At 43.3% G+C, this 19,123-nt stretch overlaps 1 protein-coding gene across 1 annotated transcript in view; it reads right to left on the bottom strand.

Annotated features, from left to right (window-relative positions):
- LOC137504805 (signal-induced proliferation-associated 1-like protein 2) overlaps positions 1 to 15,550 on the bottom strand; it is a 161,410-nt gene extending 145,860 nt beyond the window's left edge. Inside the window, exon 1 of the mRNA XM_068233396.1 lies at positions 14,341 to 15,550. Within this exon, the coding sequence (XP_068089497.1) occupies positions 14,341 to 15,550 (1,210 nt within the window). The remainder of the gene's footprint in view (positions 1 to 14,340) is intronic.
- Between the last annotated feature and the right edge of the window lie 3,573 nt (positions 15,551 to 19,123).

The raw sequence follows: 19,123 nt of genomic DNA, 5'->3' as shown, positions 1-19,123 counted from the left end.
GCTAGTGTGAAATCCCCGGGGTTCTGCCGGTTCAAAGCACACACGGATCTGACTAAGGTCTGAAGCCTTCACTGTGAAGTGTTAGCTACAACAGACAATGAGAGACTGGCAGCGTGAGGCTAAATAGCTCGAGGTTGGAGTGCAATCACGCCTCCATCCTGCCCAGCAATCAGCAATGGAGGTGGAGCCCTGGGTGTCAGCTGACACGCTTCCAAAGGGCATAAGAGGTGCGACGCAAACAGCGTGTGCGTCCACCCTCTTTCTCTCCCTGCAAGTGAAGCTCAGCTGACGAGCCGCTGATGTCATCTCCGACAGCGCAACACAGCGATCCGGAAGTCGCAGATGCGCTGCTGATCGCCGCAGCGGAGGTAAGCTCCGCATGCCTGACATTACCCCTCCCCTGAGGCGTGGCCTCTGAACACGCCAGAGCAGGTTTGTAAGGGTGAGCAGTTTGAAACTCAGAAATTAACTCATCTGCATGAAGTCTGTGAGCCGGAATCCAAGATCTTTCCTCCGGACCATAACCTTTCCAATGTATTAGATACTGTAAAGAATTTCTGTTTTTCCTGGAATCCAGGATTCTCTCCACTTCATATTCAGGCTCACCATCAATAATAACAGGAGGGGGAGGAGAGTCAGTATCAGCATCAGCAGCGGATTTCAGAAGGGACACATGGAAAAATCTGGTTCCTCTCATAGAAGCCGGCAGGGACACTTTATAGGTCACCTCATTAATCCTTTCAGAAATGACGTATGGACCAATAAACTTAGGACCTAGTTTAGCTGATGGCTGTCGCAGCGCAATGTTTTTTGTGGACACCCACACTCGATCTCCGGGAGAGAACTGCTTATTTAGCCTCAGGCTGCCAGTCTCTCATTGTCTGTTCTAGTGAAGGCTTCAGACCTTAGTCAGATCCGTGTGTGCTTTGAACCGGCAGGACCCCGGGGATTTCACACTAGCTCAGGAATAAACATATTATTGTGATTGTATTATTTGACCTTTGCCTGTTTACTTACTACTCTCTTGCCTAACGATTCTGTACCTCTGCCTATCTGATCTGTTGCCGACCTCTGCCTGTATACTTACTCTGATTTTGCCTAACGATTTTGTACCTTATCTGTCAGATCTGTTACCGACCCGATTTGTTGACTATTCTTGATATCTGTATCAGTGGCAGTATCGCCTTCTACTGACACTGTATGTAGACAATCCCTGTTTAGGGAACGTCTGATATTGACTGTCTGCTAGTGCTCACACACTAGCAGATCGTTACACCTTTACAATTATCCTCATAAACCTTGTTATATTAATAAAAAAGCATTTCTTCTTCTTCTGCCACTTATCCTGTTGAGAAAAATACACATCAAAGCTCAGACCTCTCTAATTCTCAAAGTCTACCAATGGTATTCCCAAAGATTTACTGAATTTAAGATCATCCTTGGATCTCAAAATTGCGGATTTTCCAATCAAACTTGCATTGAGACTAAATGGAAACCCCCACTTACAGTATATTTTGCTCCTGCTTTCCTTAATTCTTCCAACAAAAGTTTCAATGTCCTTCTGATCGCTTAAGTTCTCCAAGATAAATCTGGATATAACTCAATAATACTTCCATCATATTCAATCGAACCCATTTCTCTGGCTTTAAGCATGATGCCTTCTTTATCAGAAAAACGCAGCAGTCTACAAATCACATCTCTCTGAGTCTTAGGATCCGCTTTTCTGGGACCCAATGACCTATGCACCCTCTCAAACTCAATAGGTTCATCGCTATTCCAAAGAATACTAAAACTCTTCAAAACTGACTCTTTCAGATTGGCTGGATCAACATTTTCAGAGAGCCCTTTTATTCTGATATTTTGCCTGCGATTCCAATTCTCACAATCATCCAATTGGGACAACATCTCATCAAACTTTTTATTATGCAAATGAATCTGGGAAGATACTTCTGATACAGTTTGTTCCATTTTATCTTCCCTATCCTCCACTGCCGCTACTCTCTGACCAATACTCATCACTTCATTTTTAATTTCCATAATTTCCACATGAAACGATTTTTCCAAATGTCCAATCAAAACTTCCATATCAGACAAAGTTGGTAATGATTTTACTCTCTCCTTCCAATCCTCCTCTTCCTCCTCCAACTCAGCACCTGATAGAGTTTTCCTCTTTCTTGTAGGGCTTTTAGCAGATACACACTCATTACCAGTGCTACCATCTTCCCCCAAAGATTCAGTGAAAGTTTCCTCCATTCTCTCTCCGCTTCCTCCAGATTTTTTAGACTTCACCTCCAAAAAAACCATAAATGTCCCTCACGTGTCATATTATACTAAACTTCTGGCCAATCGCACCAGGATACAAGCACAGTCTGCTAGTTTTGATTTCTGAAGACCACCGATATGTATCACTTTGCAGCACGTGTCAAAACAAAAACTTCTGGCTAATCGCACCAGGATATATTCACAGTCTGCTGTTATTCATTTCTAACGACCACTAATGCATTTCAGCTTGCAGCATGTATCATGTTAAACAAAAAACTTCTGGCCAATCGCACCAGGATACCTATACAGTCCGCTGCATCCAGTTTCTAATAACCAGTATGCTGGTAATTACAGGCTCACCACCTCTATGCTGCTTCCATCTGGATCAGTCACCACCATCAGCACTAAACCTCCTCCAGCAGGTAGTCCACTTTACATCCCAGGGTCTCTCCCTTCTTCACAGCAGGTCAACTTCCAGACCCACTGTGTGCATATACTGTGCCCAGGCTTCCCAACAGGATACTGGCCGGAGCACTGTTCAGGAACGCCGCTGACGCCGCATCACACGCGGCTCCACTCGCCTTACTTCCTGGTGAGGGGGCGGGTCAGGTCACGCTCCTCAGAGCGTTAGTGCGCTGCCTCTGCGTCGCTCATCCCCCCGTCCTGTAAGTTTTTCCACATCTCCGTCAGCCTTATTGTATTGCATTACCTGATACTGGTACATTTAACGCAAATCTAAAGCTAAAATAAACTCATGAGATAATCAATTGTATGTGTATTACAGATAATAAATAGAACATTAGTAGCAAAGAAAAGAGTCTCATATTTTTATTTTCACTTATGTAGCTTTATTTATAGCATTGCATTAGAAAAGCGCTTGGCAAACTACGGCCCACGGTCCGTATCCAGCCCACGGGGGAGCTTAAAACTCACCTGATCGGCACTTCCTGCGTCATGTCTATATGGCAAAAGGGCGTCACATGACATGACGACAGAACGAGCCAGCATATTACATCCCAACGTCATGTCATGTGACGCCATTGCCATGTGCTATGACTAAGGACCAGTGTGGGTCCAAAACATGTTAGCTATACAGCTTTATAACATGTTTCAAAAAAGATTGGACACTTTTTGCAACAGCTATTGCGTGGAACCCCTCCTTTTTGCTCACATCGCTATTGGGTTCAAGTCGCCTGATTCTCGCACCACCATTGCAGTGTGGGTTGAGCGGAATTCACCTCTGTTGCCATGGAGATGCAATGCAGGAAGTGGCGATCAGGTAAGTTTTAAGCACCCCAGTTACCGCCCGCTCGCAACTCTAAGGAAGGGAGGGAGGAAGGAGGGGAATTTCAGGAATGTGTCCCGCGGTCCGCAGCATGCAGCCCTGCATTAGACTGTCACAGTTTACAATTTAGAATCCACATTCTGTATTTTAAGCTCTAAAACAAAGCAGAGATAATGACCCTTTAAACTTTCATGCAGTAAAACCTAGCCTCAAGCTGCCTTTCACTGTTTCTTGGCTGTTTAAGCTCTTCAGAAAACTGGACCGAGTTCGACCAAGTTAGTTGAGAAGCTCTTTTATATTGATAACAACTCAGCTTTTTTAACTCTTCCTGTACTGGAAAACAATACGAGACTCGTTTCTTTGCTACTAATGTTCTATTTTTTATCCATACTACACATACAAATTATTTCAGATTTATAAGATTTGCTTTAAGTACAGGAGGCCGGCTGCAGTACAAGCCATGGAAAAAAGAGCCAGTACCTGCAGAAACCAGAAAAGAGAAGTGATACTTACCAACATCACTTCCTGATGCCGGGCTCTGCTGAAGGGTTTGGGGAAGGGGGAATTGGACGCCAGGGTGCAATACCCTGATTAGTCCCACAAATGTTGCCTGGAGTGATGAGAACAGACACATGCTAGTACATGCGCTGTACTCATCTGTGGCATTCAAGTCCCTCTGCCAAAACAGGTGGCAAAGGTATGTGAAAATACTGTAGTACCAGCAACGTGGTAAATTACGGTAGTCTTCTTTTATTTTTAATGAAAAATATGTTGGACAGTGTTGCACCACGTATAAAATCAGCTGCTATTTTGAGAAGAGGATATACCCAATCCCCTGAAGAAATAAGTATGAAAGTCACATCAATTGGCTGTAAGTGTGATTGATGCAAGTAAACGTGTACAAGCAATTAGGATTGTTCTATGATTTGATATTCTAAAGGTGGCCATACACTCATTAGATTAGCAGCAGATAGATCATCAGTAGATTTTCGGATCTATCTGATGTGTTTAGGAACATTTTTTACTAGGAACAGATTTCCAATAGATTTCAGTATGAAATCTATTGAAAATCGATCTGATGGCATTTTGTTGCCATCAGATTTCCATTAGGTCCAATGCAAAATGATAAGCCATCTCAAGAGATAAGCCTAAATTTTCCAACATGTCAGATCGATTGAAATTGATCGAAATCGGCCGCAAATCGATCGATTGGTCAATCGATTTGCGATCGATCGGCCAAAAATCGGCTTAGTGTATGGGCCCCTTAACACTGATTGTGCAATACTGTACTGTGCAATATTTAACTGGGTAACATTAGATGAATTCTATACCTTTAACTGGCAACAAATAAAACCTTTAATTGTTCATTATAGCTTTTAGCGCTTATTGGGAATTTTAGATTTTTAATCTTTCTTTACTAGTCTGTGTCCAGGTGTTGACATGGTTTTATCACTATTCTTATACCTGTGTTTAACTGTTTATTAAGTATTTCTCTTAATGTAACGGTTGAGTGTCGCAACTCAGATGTCTGATCATTTGGTGATCTGCAGAATCACCAATAATACAGGCGATATACCTGATTATGTGTGATCTGCAGAATCACCAATAATACCAGTATAGCAACACAAAGAGCTGAGTGTGTAGTGTTTGGTGCAACCGTAACTTTAATAGTTTTATGAGACCTCACCAGAGGGGCTGGTGAGGTACTATCGGTACACTGACCGTGTACTAGACTTTAAGCTCCAGCAAGCTGGAGATACAATACTGAAGAGACCGAATCTCCCGAGGAGCAGGTGATTCAGAGTGCACTGCAGCCGAGTGATCAACCGAGGAGCGGGTGACTCAGACTGTACTGCAGTCTAGGAGCAGGAGACACAAACAGTACTGCACTAATGATCACCTGAGAAGCAGGTGATTCAGACTGTACTGCAGCCTAGGAGCAGTAAAATGCAAACAGTACTGCACTAAAGAATAACTTCACCAGAGGAGCTGGTGAAGCTAGCACCTCACCAGTGGCGAGGGCCCACTGGTGAGTAGAATGGTCTGACTGGCAAGGTTCGGCAACAGAGAGGTAAGTATCGGTACAGAATCGTGAGGCCAGAGAGTAATCGGTAATCAGGCAGAGGTTCAGCAACTAATAAGGCAGATAGGCAGAAGCACAGAATCAGAAAGCAGGATCAGAGTCAGAGTTTTAGCTAAGAGTCATACACAGGAAATCAATACAATACAAGCAATCTCCTAGTCTAGGTGTGAAGTCCTTGGCATCAACACCTGGGATCTAGCCTAAGGTCTGAGCACTAACACGCTATGTATTCACGACAACAGACAGCGCCAGACTGAAGCCCGGAGGCTTAAGAAGCAGAGGAGACCTCACTGGCACGCCCCCCTGCGAACAGCCAATCCTGGGCGCCGTGAGTCTCCTCTGCAATCAGCTGACCGGCAGGTCAGCTGACCGGCTTCCTCCCAGCATAAAGGTCCCGTCTGTGCGCGTGCCCGTGCGAGACGGTGACCTTCCTCCCAAACATACGTTCCATCCTCGGCGTCCTAGACGCCGGCAGGACGGGTGGCGGCATGGAGGCAGCTGCGGCGGCGCTGTTCGCCGCAGCTGCCCCGTTCCTGACAGTACCCCCCCCCCCCCCTCTAGGTGTGGACTACGAACACGCACCACCCGGCCTATCTGGATGCAACCTATGAAACTCCTCCGTGAGTTCCTCCGTGTGCATGCGGGCGAGTGGTACCCAAGATCTCTCCTCTGGACTATACCCTCGCCAGTGGACCAGATACTGCAAAGAGTTACGCACTCGCCGGGAATCCAAAATCTTTTCTACTTCGTATTCGGGCTCTCCATTAACCACCACAGGGGGGGGGGGAATCCACATACACGGCAGGTTTCAAAAGTGAAACGTGAAACGTCCTACCACCCCTGAAACTGGGTGGAAGCGACACCACGTAGGTTACATTATTCACTTTCTTAGAAATAGGATAGGGCCCTATGAATTTGGGACCCAGTTTGACAGAGGGCTGCCTTAGGGACAGGTGTCGAGTGGAAATCCACACCAAATCTCCCGGTGCGAACTTCCATTCCCCCGAACGTCTCTTGTCGGCTTGCCTTTTTTGAACCGAAAAGGCTCTTCTCAAATTTTGCTTCACCTTATTCCAGATGTCTCTCATGGTCTCTGACCAGTGTTCCAGAGCTGGAAAAGGTGACGCCACCACTGGCAGTGGTGAAAATTTGGGTGATCTCCCCGTAACAACCTGGAACGGGGAGAACCCTGACGAGGCAGACCTCAAATTATTGTGGGCGAACTCGGCATAAGGCAAAAACCCAATCGGTCTGGGCATCAGCCACGTAACACCTGAGGAACTGTTCAAGGGCCTGATTTACCCTCTCAGTCTGACCGTTGGTCTGTGGGTGGTAGCCAGAGGAAAATGATAACTTCATCCCTAATTGATGACAGAAGGCTTTCCAGAAGCGGGAAGTGAACTGGACTCCCCTATCTGACACCACATCCTGGGGAATCCCATGCAGCCTGAAGATGTGGAGTACGAACAGCTCTGCCAATTTCTGTGCAGAGGGGAGTCCGTTCATGGGGATGAAGTGTGCCATCTTACTAAACCTGTCGACCACCACCCATATGACCGTTTTACCCTCAGAGAGAGGCAGTTCGCCCACGAAATCCATGGACACATGGGTCCAAGGTTCCTCGGGCACTGGAAGAGCCTGTAAGGTGCCTGCAGGAGCTCGCCTAGAAGCCTTGCTCCTGGCACAAACGGCGAAGCTTCCCACAAATTCTTTACAATCAGAATTGTTCGAGGGCCACCATACACTCCGACTTAATAATTCCTGAGTACGAGCCACCCCAGGGTGACCAGCACTTTTGTGGGCATGAAATGTCTGCAAGACCTTGAATCTAAGCTGGAGGGTAACAAAAAGAACCCCCTCTGGTTTGCCTTCAGGGATTTCCTGTTGAAAAGGGGCCAACTCAGATGCCCAATTCAACTCAACCTCTTGCCCAGAGGGTTCCACATCCTGTTCAACGGCTTCATCTACTTGGGCTTCAGTAGCTGCAAGGGGAATCTGCTTTAGACAGTGGTCATGGCAGTATGGAGACCAGCTTATTAACTGTCTGGTACTCCAATCAATGTCCGGGGAGTGCTTCTTTAACCACGGCATCCCCAGGATGACCGTGGATGTGGACATTTCTAACACCAGAAACTGCATTTGTTCCCTGTGCAGGGCCCCAATCTGGCATAACAATACAGGAGTCTGAGTGATGGTGAGTGGCAGTAGAAAATCGTCCACAGCTGTAATTTTAATCTGCTCCCCCACAGGAATCAAAGGAAATCCAAATTGATTAGCGAATTTTGTAGACTTGACATTCACGGCAGAACCTGAATCTATAAAAGCCTGAGTAGTGTGAACCTGACCCTCCCAGGTGATAGTACATGAAAGCAACACACGTTTATTATTTAGAGGTAACTCTGGATCGCCTAGGGTAGTACCTCCAGCTACTCCTAGGCGATAGAGTTTTCCGCCTTTTTAGGACAAGCAGAAACCATATGCCCCTTGTCGGCGCAGTACAGACATAGTTTCTCTGCACGCCTTCTATTTTTCTCGACTTCTGAGAGCTTGGCCTGTCCAATCTGCATTGGCTCGTCAGCGGGTTGAGAGGAAGGCGTAGGAGCTGAGAAAGTACAAGAAGAGAAGTTTCTTGAGGGTTTCGTCCGAGTTTGCTTCTGTTAGCGAACTCGCCTATCAATCTTGATGGCCAAAGATATGGCCTCATCCAGGGTCTTGGGCTCTGGATGACCCAACATGAGATCAGCCACGGCATCAGACAATCCTGATAAGAAGCAGTCTAAAAGTGCATATTGCCCCCACCTGGCTGACACTGCCCATCTCCTAAACTCCAATAATTTATAGCAAAGGACTTGGATTCAAAAAACGAAGAGGTACAGTGCAGTTTGGCAAAAATTTGTAGAAAAACTTTATTAGTACAAAATATCAAAAAATCAGAAAATTTTTAAAAGCTTTTTCAATTCCACACATATCATAGGTCTTCATATAGGTTAAATCACTGCCATGAGGCATAAATGATTAAAGCCGATAGGTAAGTATTATATTCTGGCTTGGTTTAATTTTGAAGGAAATTTTTGTATCTTATTGGATTATCAATGTGGGATTACATTTGCACAGACTAATTGGCCGGATGTTTGGTAAACTATTTCTTTGGTTCCTCGGTACACAGTGCCCACCAGTGTCCCCAATGTATGTGAAGCTTTGGATGAAGTGGGGTTACACAATATAAGGGGTTTAGAGGTGTTCCATTAAAGTGTCAGTTGCCCTTTCTCTATTGTCCCTTTGTTGATAGCCCACTTGCCTCATTACAGGTGGAATTTATATTCCTTTGTTATACATCTTGGACCAGTCTAGACTTCCAGATTGTGAATTTTAGCATAGGCTTTGGTCCATTTTTACTTTATTGGATTAATTTTACTATACTTCCGCCCATTATTGGTAGTTGAAATGTGTGGTTTCCGCATTTTGCGCTCCACCGCAGACTGCAACCCACTTCCGCCTTCACTCAGTCTGTTCTTTATGGCATTTCCGCCTTATGCAGCCTCCATATGACGTTTCCGTCCTGTCATGCGGCAGGTCTGTGCAGCATCATAGGCGGATCGGCGATTCTGCATTGTGGAGGAAGTCGGGACGGCTATCATTGCGACTGCCCACCCGCTTGGCTTGGTCCCCATTGGCGCAGCACCACGCCTGCGTGCTTATGTGTAGGTTCGTGCGTCCCGGCGGGTTTATGCTTTCTGGCCTTGTGCTGATTCTCTTTGCTATACAGGTTTGTGCCAGTGTATTCTATATTGTATCTAAAATAACTGTATCTGGAATATTCTCTATTGAACTTTGTACTTCTTACCTGCATTGGTGGACTCTTGGTGCCCTGAATGATTCTAACCTTTCTGTATTAGAATGGTGTGTGATCTCTAGGGATCTCTAGTCACTAGCAGTTATGCATGGACTGATATTTACTAGTTCTTGGTGCAGATCTGCTTTAGACCTTTTTTCTTAAAGTTCACGGTTTCTCTTTTCTTACTGTTGGTGGACTCTTGGTTCCTTGAATGATTCTAACCTTCCTGTATTAGAAGGGTGTGTGATTTCTAGGGACTTCTAGTCACTAACAGTGATGCATTGGCTGATATTTACTAGTCCTTGCTGCAGATTTGTTTCAGACTTTTTTTTCCTTAAAGTTCACGGTTTCTTTTTTCTTACTTTACGACATGAGCCTTATATAATCATTGCATGATTTGGTGTCTACATTTCAATCCTTTTTCTGATATGCAGGTTCAGAACTCATTCTGGACCAGGTGGATTGCATACCAGAAATCACAATGGTGGAGCTTCTCTTCCTTGCTTATTGCTCTGTTTTGAGCTTATGGTTTTTTGAGCTTTGTTTTTAATATTTGTTTTTATTGTTTGTATTTTAGAAACTTGTATTGCGGCCTGATGAAGGGCAAAACTATGATATAAGGAGCCCGAAACGAACATGTGTCGTTAAAAAAAAAAAAGCCTATAAGATACAAAAATTTCCTTCAAAATTAAACCAAGCCAGAATATAATACTTACCTATCGGCTTTAATCATTTATGCCTCATGGCAGTGATTTAACCTATATGAAGACCTATGATATGTGTGGAATTGAAAAAGCTTTTAAACATTTTCTGATTTTTTGATATTTTGTACTAATAAAGTTTTTCTACAAATTTTTGCCAAACTGCACTGTACCTCTTCGTTTTTTGAATCCAAGTCCTTTGCTATAAATTATTGGGGTCACTTTGGGCAAGGTGGACTGCCCTTAAAAGGACTTTGTGTTTTGATCCTTCACGTTTGATAAAAAAGGACGTCACCCAATTATATGCATCTAGTCATCTCCTAAACTCTGCAGCAGAAACCTCACCTGAATTGTGTCCCTGCCTGAGGGTCTTTAACTTCCTTTCAGAAGTTACTGCCAAATCGGGATCATCGTAGATCACGGCCATAACCTTAAAGAACTCTTCTAATGAAACCAAGGCCTCATGCCCAGTAGGGAGACTATAGGCCCAGGACTGCGAATCTCCAGACAACAATGTTTTAATAAAGGTGACTCTCTGACCTTCTGTACCAGAAGAGACGGGTCGTAATTCAAAATACGATAAGCATCTTGTGAGAAAATGCAGAAAAGCCGCCGCATGTGCCAAGAGCAAGGCGGCTGACTCCGCGTTCAACGCGGCGGTTTACACGCATAGACACGCGCCTGGTAGTATGGTGGAATGCGGAAAAGCCGCCGCATGTCCTGACAGCAAAGCGGCTGTTTCTGCGTCCAACGAGGCGGTTTGCATGCAGCAGCGTGCGCTTGGTGTGGCTGGGTCTGTTAGTGCACATAGGCAGATGGAGAGCTACGCGCGCGCGGGCCTGAACTCAGGACCTTTATACCAGCAGAGGAAGTGTCAGCTAATCAGGAAGATCAGCTGATTCCTGCAGGACTCATGATTGGCTGAATGGCTCCGGCGGGGCGGCAGAGTCCAGCAACTATATATTCTGCTGCTTGTCAGTTGCTGGTTGTCTGCCATTGCTAACACTTCGTGAAGGCACTCAGACCATAGTCAGATCCTTACAGTGTGTTTGAACTAGGTGGACCTGGGAATTCACACTTAGCCAGATTCTGTTGATAGCTTAATGTACTAATTGAATTGTATTATTTGTTAGACCAGTTCCAGGGTGTTGAGATCAAGGCCCTCACACCCCAGACTAGGAATACTGTGTATCTTCTGTGTATTCTCTAGCATAGTTCCAGGGTGTTGAGATCAAGGCCCTCACACCCAAGATTAGGGAACTGTATTGTCTTTGTGTTATATTCCAGACTAGTTCCAGGGTGTTGATGATCACGGAACTCACACCCAAGACTAGGGAATTGTATTATCATTTATGTTATACTCCAGACTAGTTCCAGGGTGTTGATGATCACGGAACTCACACCCATGACTAGGGAATTGTATCATCATTTATGTTATACTCCAGACTAGTTCCAGGGTGTTGATGATAACGGAACTCACACCCAAGACTAGGGAATTGTATTATCATTTATGTTATGCTCTAGACTAGTATTGCTATTACTGTGTTACGTTAGCCCAGTTCAGGGCAATACCTTGCACATTAGCAGCAGGGCTTCCTGCAACCCAGTCTCGGTCCCTCGCCCAGGGGTCCACAGACTATAAGAATATCACCCATAGTCAGGGGTGAATTCCTCAGGAGTCTTAGGCCGCCAGCTCTCCTGGTGGTCTTCACTCAGAGTTGTTACTGTTGCACCAAACACTTACACTCTCTCAGGTGTCTAGAGGTTAGACATATCTGATTATTGATATGATATTGATTGAATATTCCGCAGATCCTCAATAATCGGGTATATCTGTATTCTTGGGGATACTGCGGATCGCCAAGGATCAGATTCTCTCTCTGGTTGCTGACACCGATCGTTACACATCTATGCTTAAAATTACAAAAATCCGAGCGATGCCCTGAGAACTTCTCTGGTGGGGGCACCCTCGGTCCGATCACAGAAGGGGGAGACACTCGAATATTAGGGTCCAGTAAGCGATTAACTGACTCAGTTAGTTGTTCAATCTGAGTATGTTGCGCATTAACTGTTTTAATGAGTTCATTAACAGTGGTGGTTAATACATCGACCCGGCTGCTGAGTGCCTCCATATTTTTTTTTCTGGTCTGTTGTTCTGTAACGGTTGAGTGTCGCAACTCAGATGTCTGATTATTTGGTGATCTGCAGAATCACCAATAATACAGACGCTATACCTTGTCCTGTTCCCCTTATTGTGAAGAATAATTCGACAGGTAGTTTACTCGCCCTTCAATCATCACACTGTGTAAGTTCCGGAAACTTGTTTAATGTAAATGATCAAAAGAAGGTAAAACTGTAAATGCAAACAAAAGCATAGTATCAGACCATGCATGCAATGCAAAGGTGTGGATTCATACAATACAGCATCTATCAAACATCATATGCATGAGAATACACTGTACAACATAGAATGCTGCTGCAGATGAGGAAACTATCACATCATGAACTATGGATCAGAACAGCATGATGAATGAATCTGAGTGCAGAAGAACTACACAGATCTCAGAGCATGTGACAGGCATCTCCCAACATACATGAGCTATGGCCTAGCTATAAAGCTCTAACAAATGCATGTATACAACAAATATGCATTCTACATTGCAGATGTAGCTAAAAGATGAGGTTTGACATACCAACGATGCTTGGATTGGCGTGGATGAAGGATAGATGGATGTGGATTGCAACAGCACAGTGGGAATCTGGCTGGGCCTGTACCTCAAACTGTTTCCTGTTCACAGAGCATCTACTTCCTCCCTGTCACATGACTTCTGGATAATACAGCAAGGAACAAATGCTATTTTGAAAGTGTCCACTAGAGGGAGTAGAGTTCAATTATACTGATTAATAGAATCTGGCTGTGGACAGACAGCACATACCTGATTATGTGTGATCTGCGGAATCACCAATAATACCAGTATAGCAACACAAAGAGCTGAGTGTGTAGTGTTTGGTGCAACCGTAACTTTAATAGTTTTATGAGACCTCACCAGAGGGGCTGGTGAGGTACTATCGGTACACTGACCGTGTACTAGACTTCAAGCTCCAGCAAGCTGGAGATACAATACTGAAGAGACCGAATCTCTAGAGGAGCGGGTGATTCAGAGTGTACTGCAGCCGAGTGATCAACCGAGGAGCGAGTGACTCAGACTGTACTGCAGTCTAGGAGCAGGAGACACAAACAGTACTGCACTAATGATCGCCTGAGAAGCAGGTGATTCAGACTGTACTGCAGCCTAGGAGCAGAAAATGCAAACAGTACTGCACTAAAGAATAACTTCACCAGAGGAGCTGGTGAAGCTAGCACCTCACCAGTGGCGAGGGCCCACTGGTGAGTAGAATGGTCTGACAGGCAAGGTTCGGCAACAAAGAGGTAAGTATCGGTACAGAATCGTGAGGCAGGAGAGTAATCGGTAATCAAGCAGAGGTTCAGCAACAGGGAGGTAAGTATCGGTACAGAATCATGAGGCAAGAGAGTAATCGGTAATCAGGCAGAGGTTCAGCAACTAATAAGGCAGATAGGCAGAAGTACAGAATCAGAAAGCAGGATCAGAGTCAGAGTTTTAGCTAAAATCAATACAATAAAAGCAATCTCCTAGTCTAGGTGTGAAATCCTTGGCATCAACACCTGGGATCTAGCCTAAGGTCTGAGTGCTAACATGCTATGTATTCATGACAACAGACAGCGCCAGACTGAAGCCCGGAGGCTTAAGAAGCAAAGGAGACCTCACTGGCACGCCCCCCTGCGAACAGCCAATCCTTGGCGCCGTGAGTCTCCTCTGCGATCAGCTGACCAGCAGGTCAGCTGACCGGCTTCCTCCCAGCATAAAGGTCCCGTCTGTGTGCGTGCCCGCGCGAGACGGTGACCTTCCTCCCAAACATACGTTCCGTCCTCGGCGTTCTGGACGCCGGGAGGACGGGTGTCGGCATGGAGGCAGCTGTTCGCCGCAGCTGCCCCGTTCCTGACACTTAATTTATGGAACTCATTTATGTAATGGTAAGAGTTTCATGGAAAATATTTTTCACTTCACTTAACCCATTATAATTTCTAGTTGTTTAGTATGTCAAATGTAAACTACTTGCTAAAACTGTAAAAAAGCTAGAAATTTAAACTTACCTTTTCCATAAAAGAATTTTCTGTAATAATAAGCTCCAACATCTATGTGCTCTATAATATGACGCTTCAGTTGTTTTCTGTGAATGCTTTGATCCTCTCTTGGCACCTCAAGGACAGAGACCTCCGCATTTGCACAGTGAGAACGGAGTGAAGATTCAAAGGAACAATTCTCACCGACAGTCAAAGTCTTTGAAAAGGCATTCCATCTGTCACTTTCACCTCCAATTTCATTCCTGAAGTATGGACAACTAACAATAATTTCATTGTTTTTACCATCATCATCTTCATCATGTTCATGTATTGCTTTTGTGTTGCTATGTTCTTCACCTACTAGATGAGAGTAAAATCCCTTAAACTTGCTTCCAACAAATGACTGTGATGCTGTAGATGCTCCTGTGGTTATATTTTTTCTATTTTTAATATTAGCTTGTGTTTCCATAGCTTCGTTAAGATTAAAAAATATACTCTGAACATCATAGTGTGCAAAGCTTTTTACACAAGTCCACGGTTTTCCAGAGTTACTGTCTAGATCAAAAGAGAGCCTTACAACATCAGGTTCGCTTACCACAACCTTTGGTTCCTGAATCAGAGCTGGCTCAAATGATCGTGTTTTCACATATTTTTTAAACAGTTTATCTCTCTTTCTTCCAGGCAGCAAAGACCTGTCCAAATATTCAAACTCAGAAATGCTAGCAAACGGACCTTTAGAAATTTTCCTAGGACTGAGCAAACTTGGACATTCAAAAGGATCATAGTGAACAACCTCAGAAAAAGTAAACTGAGTTAAATTTTTGTGCTCCACATTTTCCATTGTATAACCTTTAAGCATTGCAAATAATTTGTCTCCATATAAGCCTTGTCTGTCTATCGATGAAGTACTTCCATACTCTCGGTGTAGAGATTCTCCTGTGTTTGGATTCATTATATCTTGGTCAAGAACATCATCTAGATCATTATCACCAACTTCACTGTTCCTTCGCTGTATTATGGGATACTGTAATCCACTTTCAGGGGAGTAGGAAAATAAATCTTCATTCATATAATTTAAATGAGATACTTCTGTATCTAGGGGTCTCTCATTCAAACCACTCTGATCATTTCTGCCATTTATACTGAGAGAAAAACTCTCATAATTGAACTGAGTTCTGCATCTTTCTTCTACAAAATCTCTCTTTGGTAGCCATTCAGAAACTCTTGCTCTTACACCCATTTTAGGCATAACTGGTGTTTCATTATTTAGTCCATTGGTATCAACTGTTATAGAGGAATTTACAATCGGAATAGGCACCACACTGCTTCTTAAAGTCCTATAAGTTCTTGTAAAGGAATCAGTTGACTGCATGGTCATAAATTCTTTAGTTTTTAGCATGTGACAAAATGTTTCTTCTTAATTCTTGGCTCTGTGACCCACGCCATGCATGAATTTCATTATGTTTTTTCACATGACCATAAAGATCCCCTTTTTTATTTTTGCATTTTGAAATCACATATCACTGAAGAATTTTTGTCTTTTAATCTGAATCAAACCTGCATGTAAGAAAACAAAAAGCATTTTTAGTTTCTGAAAAGGAACTCGTACAATGCATGCTAAAGTTAATCTCTTGTGGGAAATATGGATACTTCCATTTCTGTTCCTTTTAAAAGTTTCTAGTCCCATGACTGCTGTTATGCTTGCATACCTTTACTCTTTAGAAATTCACCAGCCTAGAACAAGCATATATCCTTGAGCTGTTAGGGCCTGTTTCCACTACACGCGGATTGTGGATGCAGAAAACTGACTCAAATGAATGCCTGTGGGAAATCTGCATCAGAAAAATCACGTTTATTGGAAACAGGCCCATAGGCTTTCATTGGAGTCAGCTTTTCTGCATCCAGAATCCATGTGTAGTGGAAACAGGCCCTTAGGCCTCGTTCACATATCAAATCGTAATCGCAAACACAAGCGTTTTGCGTGGCATTTTTTTTCCCCTCCCGGCGCTCCACTGCACGCTGCGTTTTTTGTAAAAGCGCTTTTCTAAGTGCTTTTCCAGGGCGATTGTTATATTCACTCTCTGACGCAAGTCAGGTAGTGAACTCTTTGACCCAGAAAAGAATAAATACAATATATTTATTCTGAAAAACGCAAACGCAGTCGCTGCACAAAGCGATTTTGTGAGCGTTTGCGTTTTTGTTATACCTTTCATTGAGGCAAAATCGCCTCTGTCAGGCGTTTATATGATACGATTATATAAACTATAACCGTATGTAAAAAATGAAAAACTAAGGCCTCCTACAAAAATAATGGGAGGAGTCTTATTACATTAAAACGGCCAACCTTAAAGGGGCACTATGGCGAAAAACTGTAAAATTTAAAATATGTGCAAACACAGACAAATAAGAAGTACGTTTTTTCCAGAGTAAAATGAGCCATAAATTACTTTTCTCCTATGTTGCTGTCACTTACAGTAGTTAGTAGAAATCTGACAAAGGTGACAGGTTGTGGACTAATCCATCTCTTCATAGGGGATTCTCAGCAAGGCTTTTATTCTTTATAAAAATGTTCCTGAAAAGGCATTTAAACAATGATGCTGGCCAGCTTCCCTGCTCCCTACACAGTGTTTTGGCAGTTGGACAGAGCAACTGCCATTCACTAAGTGCTTTTGAAAATAAATAAGTCCCTCAGAATCCCCTATGAAGAGATGAACTAGTCCAAAACCTGTCACTTCTGTCAGATTTCTACTACCTACTGTAAGTGACAGCAACGTAGGAGAAAAGTAATTTATGGCTAATTTTACTATGGAAAAAATGTACTTCTTATTTCTACATGTTTGCACATATTTTAAATTTTACAGTTTTTCGCTGTAGTGCCCCTTTAAGTTCTTATACGAGTTTCTCAAGCTACTGGTACAAAGAGTGAAAAGTCAGGACAACTCTTTACTTTTAAAATAATTAATTTATTAAATATATAAAAGTTGTCAGAACGATAACAAATCAAATAATACGAATCAAACAATAACCACAAATAATAATAACCACAAGGTACTTCTCGGTATAAGCTGACTATACACTTCAGAGCAAAGTTGACCACAGATATTAACCAATAAAATCAATCAATCACAATAGGCCACATGTGTCAAACTCCAGGCCTGGAGGGCCAGATCCATGCCAGTGTTTAGGATGGACTGAGAAAGAGAGGAATGTGCTCTACCTGATGGACCACACCTTTCCTGATTCAGTCCCATCAATTAATTTGAGCTGTGTCAAAAATGTGTGAGGACCTCGGCCTTCGTAGGACCAGTTTGACATACCTGGAATAGGCTGTGCAAACACAAGATGGCAGACTTTTTATCTTATTTGCAAGGTTTGATTGTAATGCACAATCTTACAAGGGAAAAAATATGGAAGCAGATCTAGCTGGTCTAAAAACCTCAATATATAAAACAAGTTTAAGTTTATTTTATAAAAAGAATTTGATTTTAAATCAAAGGAAAAAGGATATGAAATAATGCAATTATGGCCTGATCTGTAAATGAAACCTTTATGTGTCAACCAATCTTTTATCTCTCTCTAACAAGTTATAAGCTTGGAGGAAAAACATACATTAATAAAAAATGTAGAGAAAAATCAAACACGACATTCCTAGTTGCAATTCCAGGAAGGTTACATGCTCAGGGTATTCTATACTGGGTATAGAATCATTGAAAATCCAAGCCCCTAACTTAGTTGGCTTTGATATAATTAAAAATTTATAGTTACCAATAAAATGAAATCAGGAATCTTGCCAGGCCTGCACTGCTAACCCGATCTGGGAGTGGCCTCAAGGCTGGTAGGGCGTGAGAGCCTGGGATCCCTTCTTTCAGAGGTTGAGAGTGTGTGTCTTTCATAGGAGAGTGTGTCTTGAGTGTCCAATGCACTCATTATTTATGTTTCCTCTTATCAATAATCCAACCTCCACGGATTAACTAAGATCCAATTGGAGTTGGTGGGCGTATTCTTTCAAATCTCTATTTAACTAGCTCATTTAACTATCAGCATTATATAAATCATGTGACATGCATGGGCGTCCGCAGAAAATTTTCCAGGGGGGGACAAAAAAGGGGGGGGGGGAAGAAGTAGCGCGCCGTGTCAAAAATTGGGGGTATGTTGTGTGGCACGCGTAGCGCGCCAAAAAATGGGGCTACGCCGCGCCGATAAATGGGTGTTGTCATGGACCAGAATGTGGGTATGGTCGCGGGTGGAGACAAGTTTACATGAACTTAGCAATGGTGGGACATTAGATTAGGACAGTGGTGGCAAACCTTTTGGAGGTCAAGTGCCCAAACTGCAACCCAAAAGTCACTTATCTATCGCAAAATGCCAACAGCACTTTAAACTACAGTGGTGTGAAAAACTATTTGCCCCCTTCCTGATTTCTTATTCTTTTGCATGTTTGTCACACTTAAATGTTTTTGCTCATCGAAAACCGTTAACCGTTAGTTAAAGATAACATAATTGAACACAAAATGCAGTTTTAAATGATGATTTTTATTATTTAGTGAGAAAAAAAACTCAAAACCTACATGGCCCTGTGTGAAAAAGAAATTGCCCCCTGAACCTAATAACTGGTTGGGCCACCCTTAGCAGCAATAACTGCAATCAAGCGTTTGCGATAACTTGCAACAAGTCTTTTACAGCGCTCTGGAGGAATTTTGGCCCACTCATCTTTGCAGAATTGTTGTAATTCAGCTTTATTTGAGGGTTTTCTAGCATGAACTGCCTTTTTAAGGTCATGCCACAACATCTCAATAGGATTCAGGTCAGGGCT

The sequence above is a fragment of the Hyperolius riggenbachi genome, chromosome 4, assembly GCF_040937935.1.
Source record: "Hyperolius riggenbachi isolate aHypRig1 chromosome 4, aHypRig1.pri, whole genome shotgun sequence".
Classification (NCBI taxonomy): domain Eukaryota; kingdom Metazoa; phylum Chordata; class Amphibia; order Anura; family Hyperoliidae; genus Hyperolius; species Hyperolius riggenbachi.
Note: the sequence above shows the minus strand (reverse complement) of the source record. Positions and strands in the feature narration are given on the sequence as shown.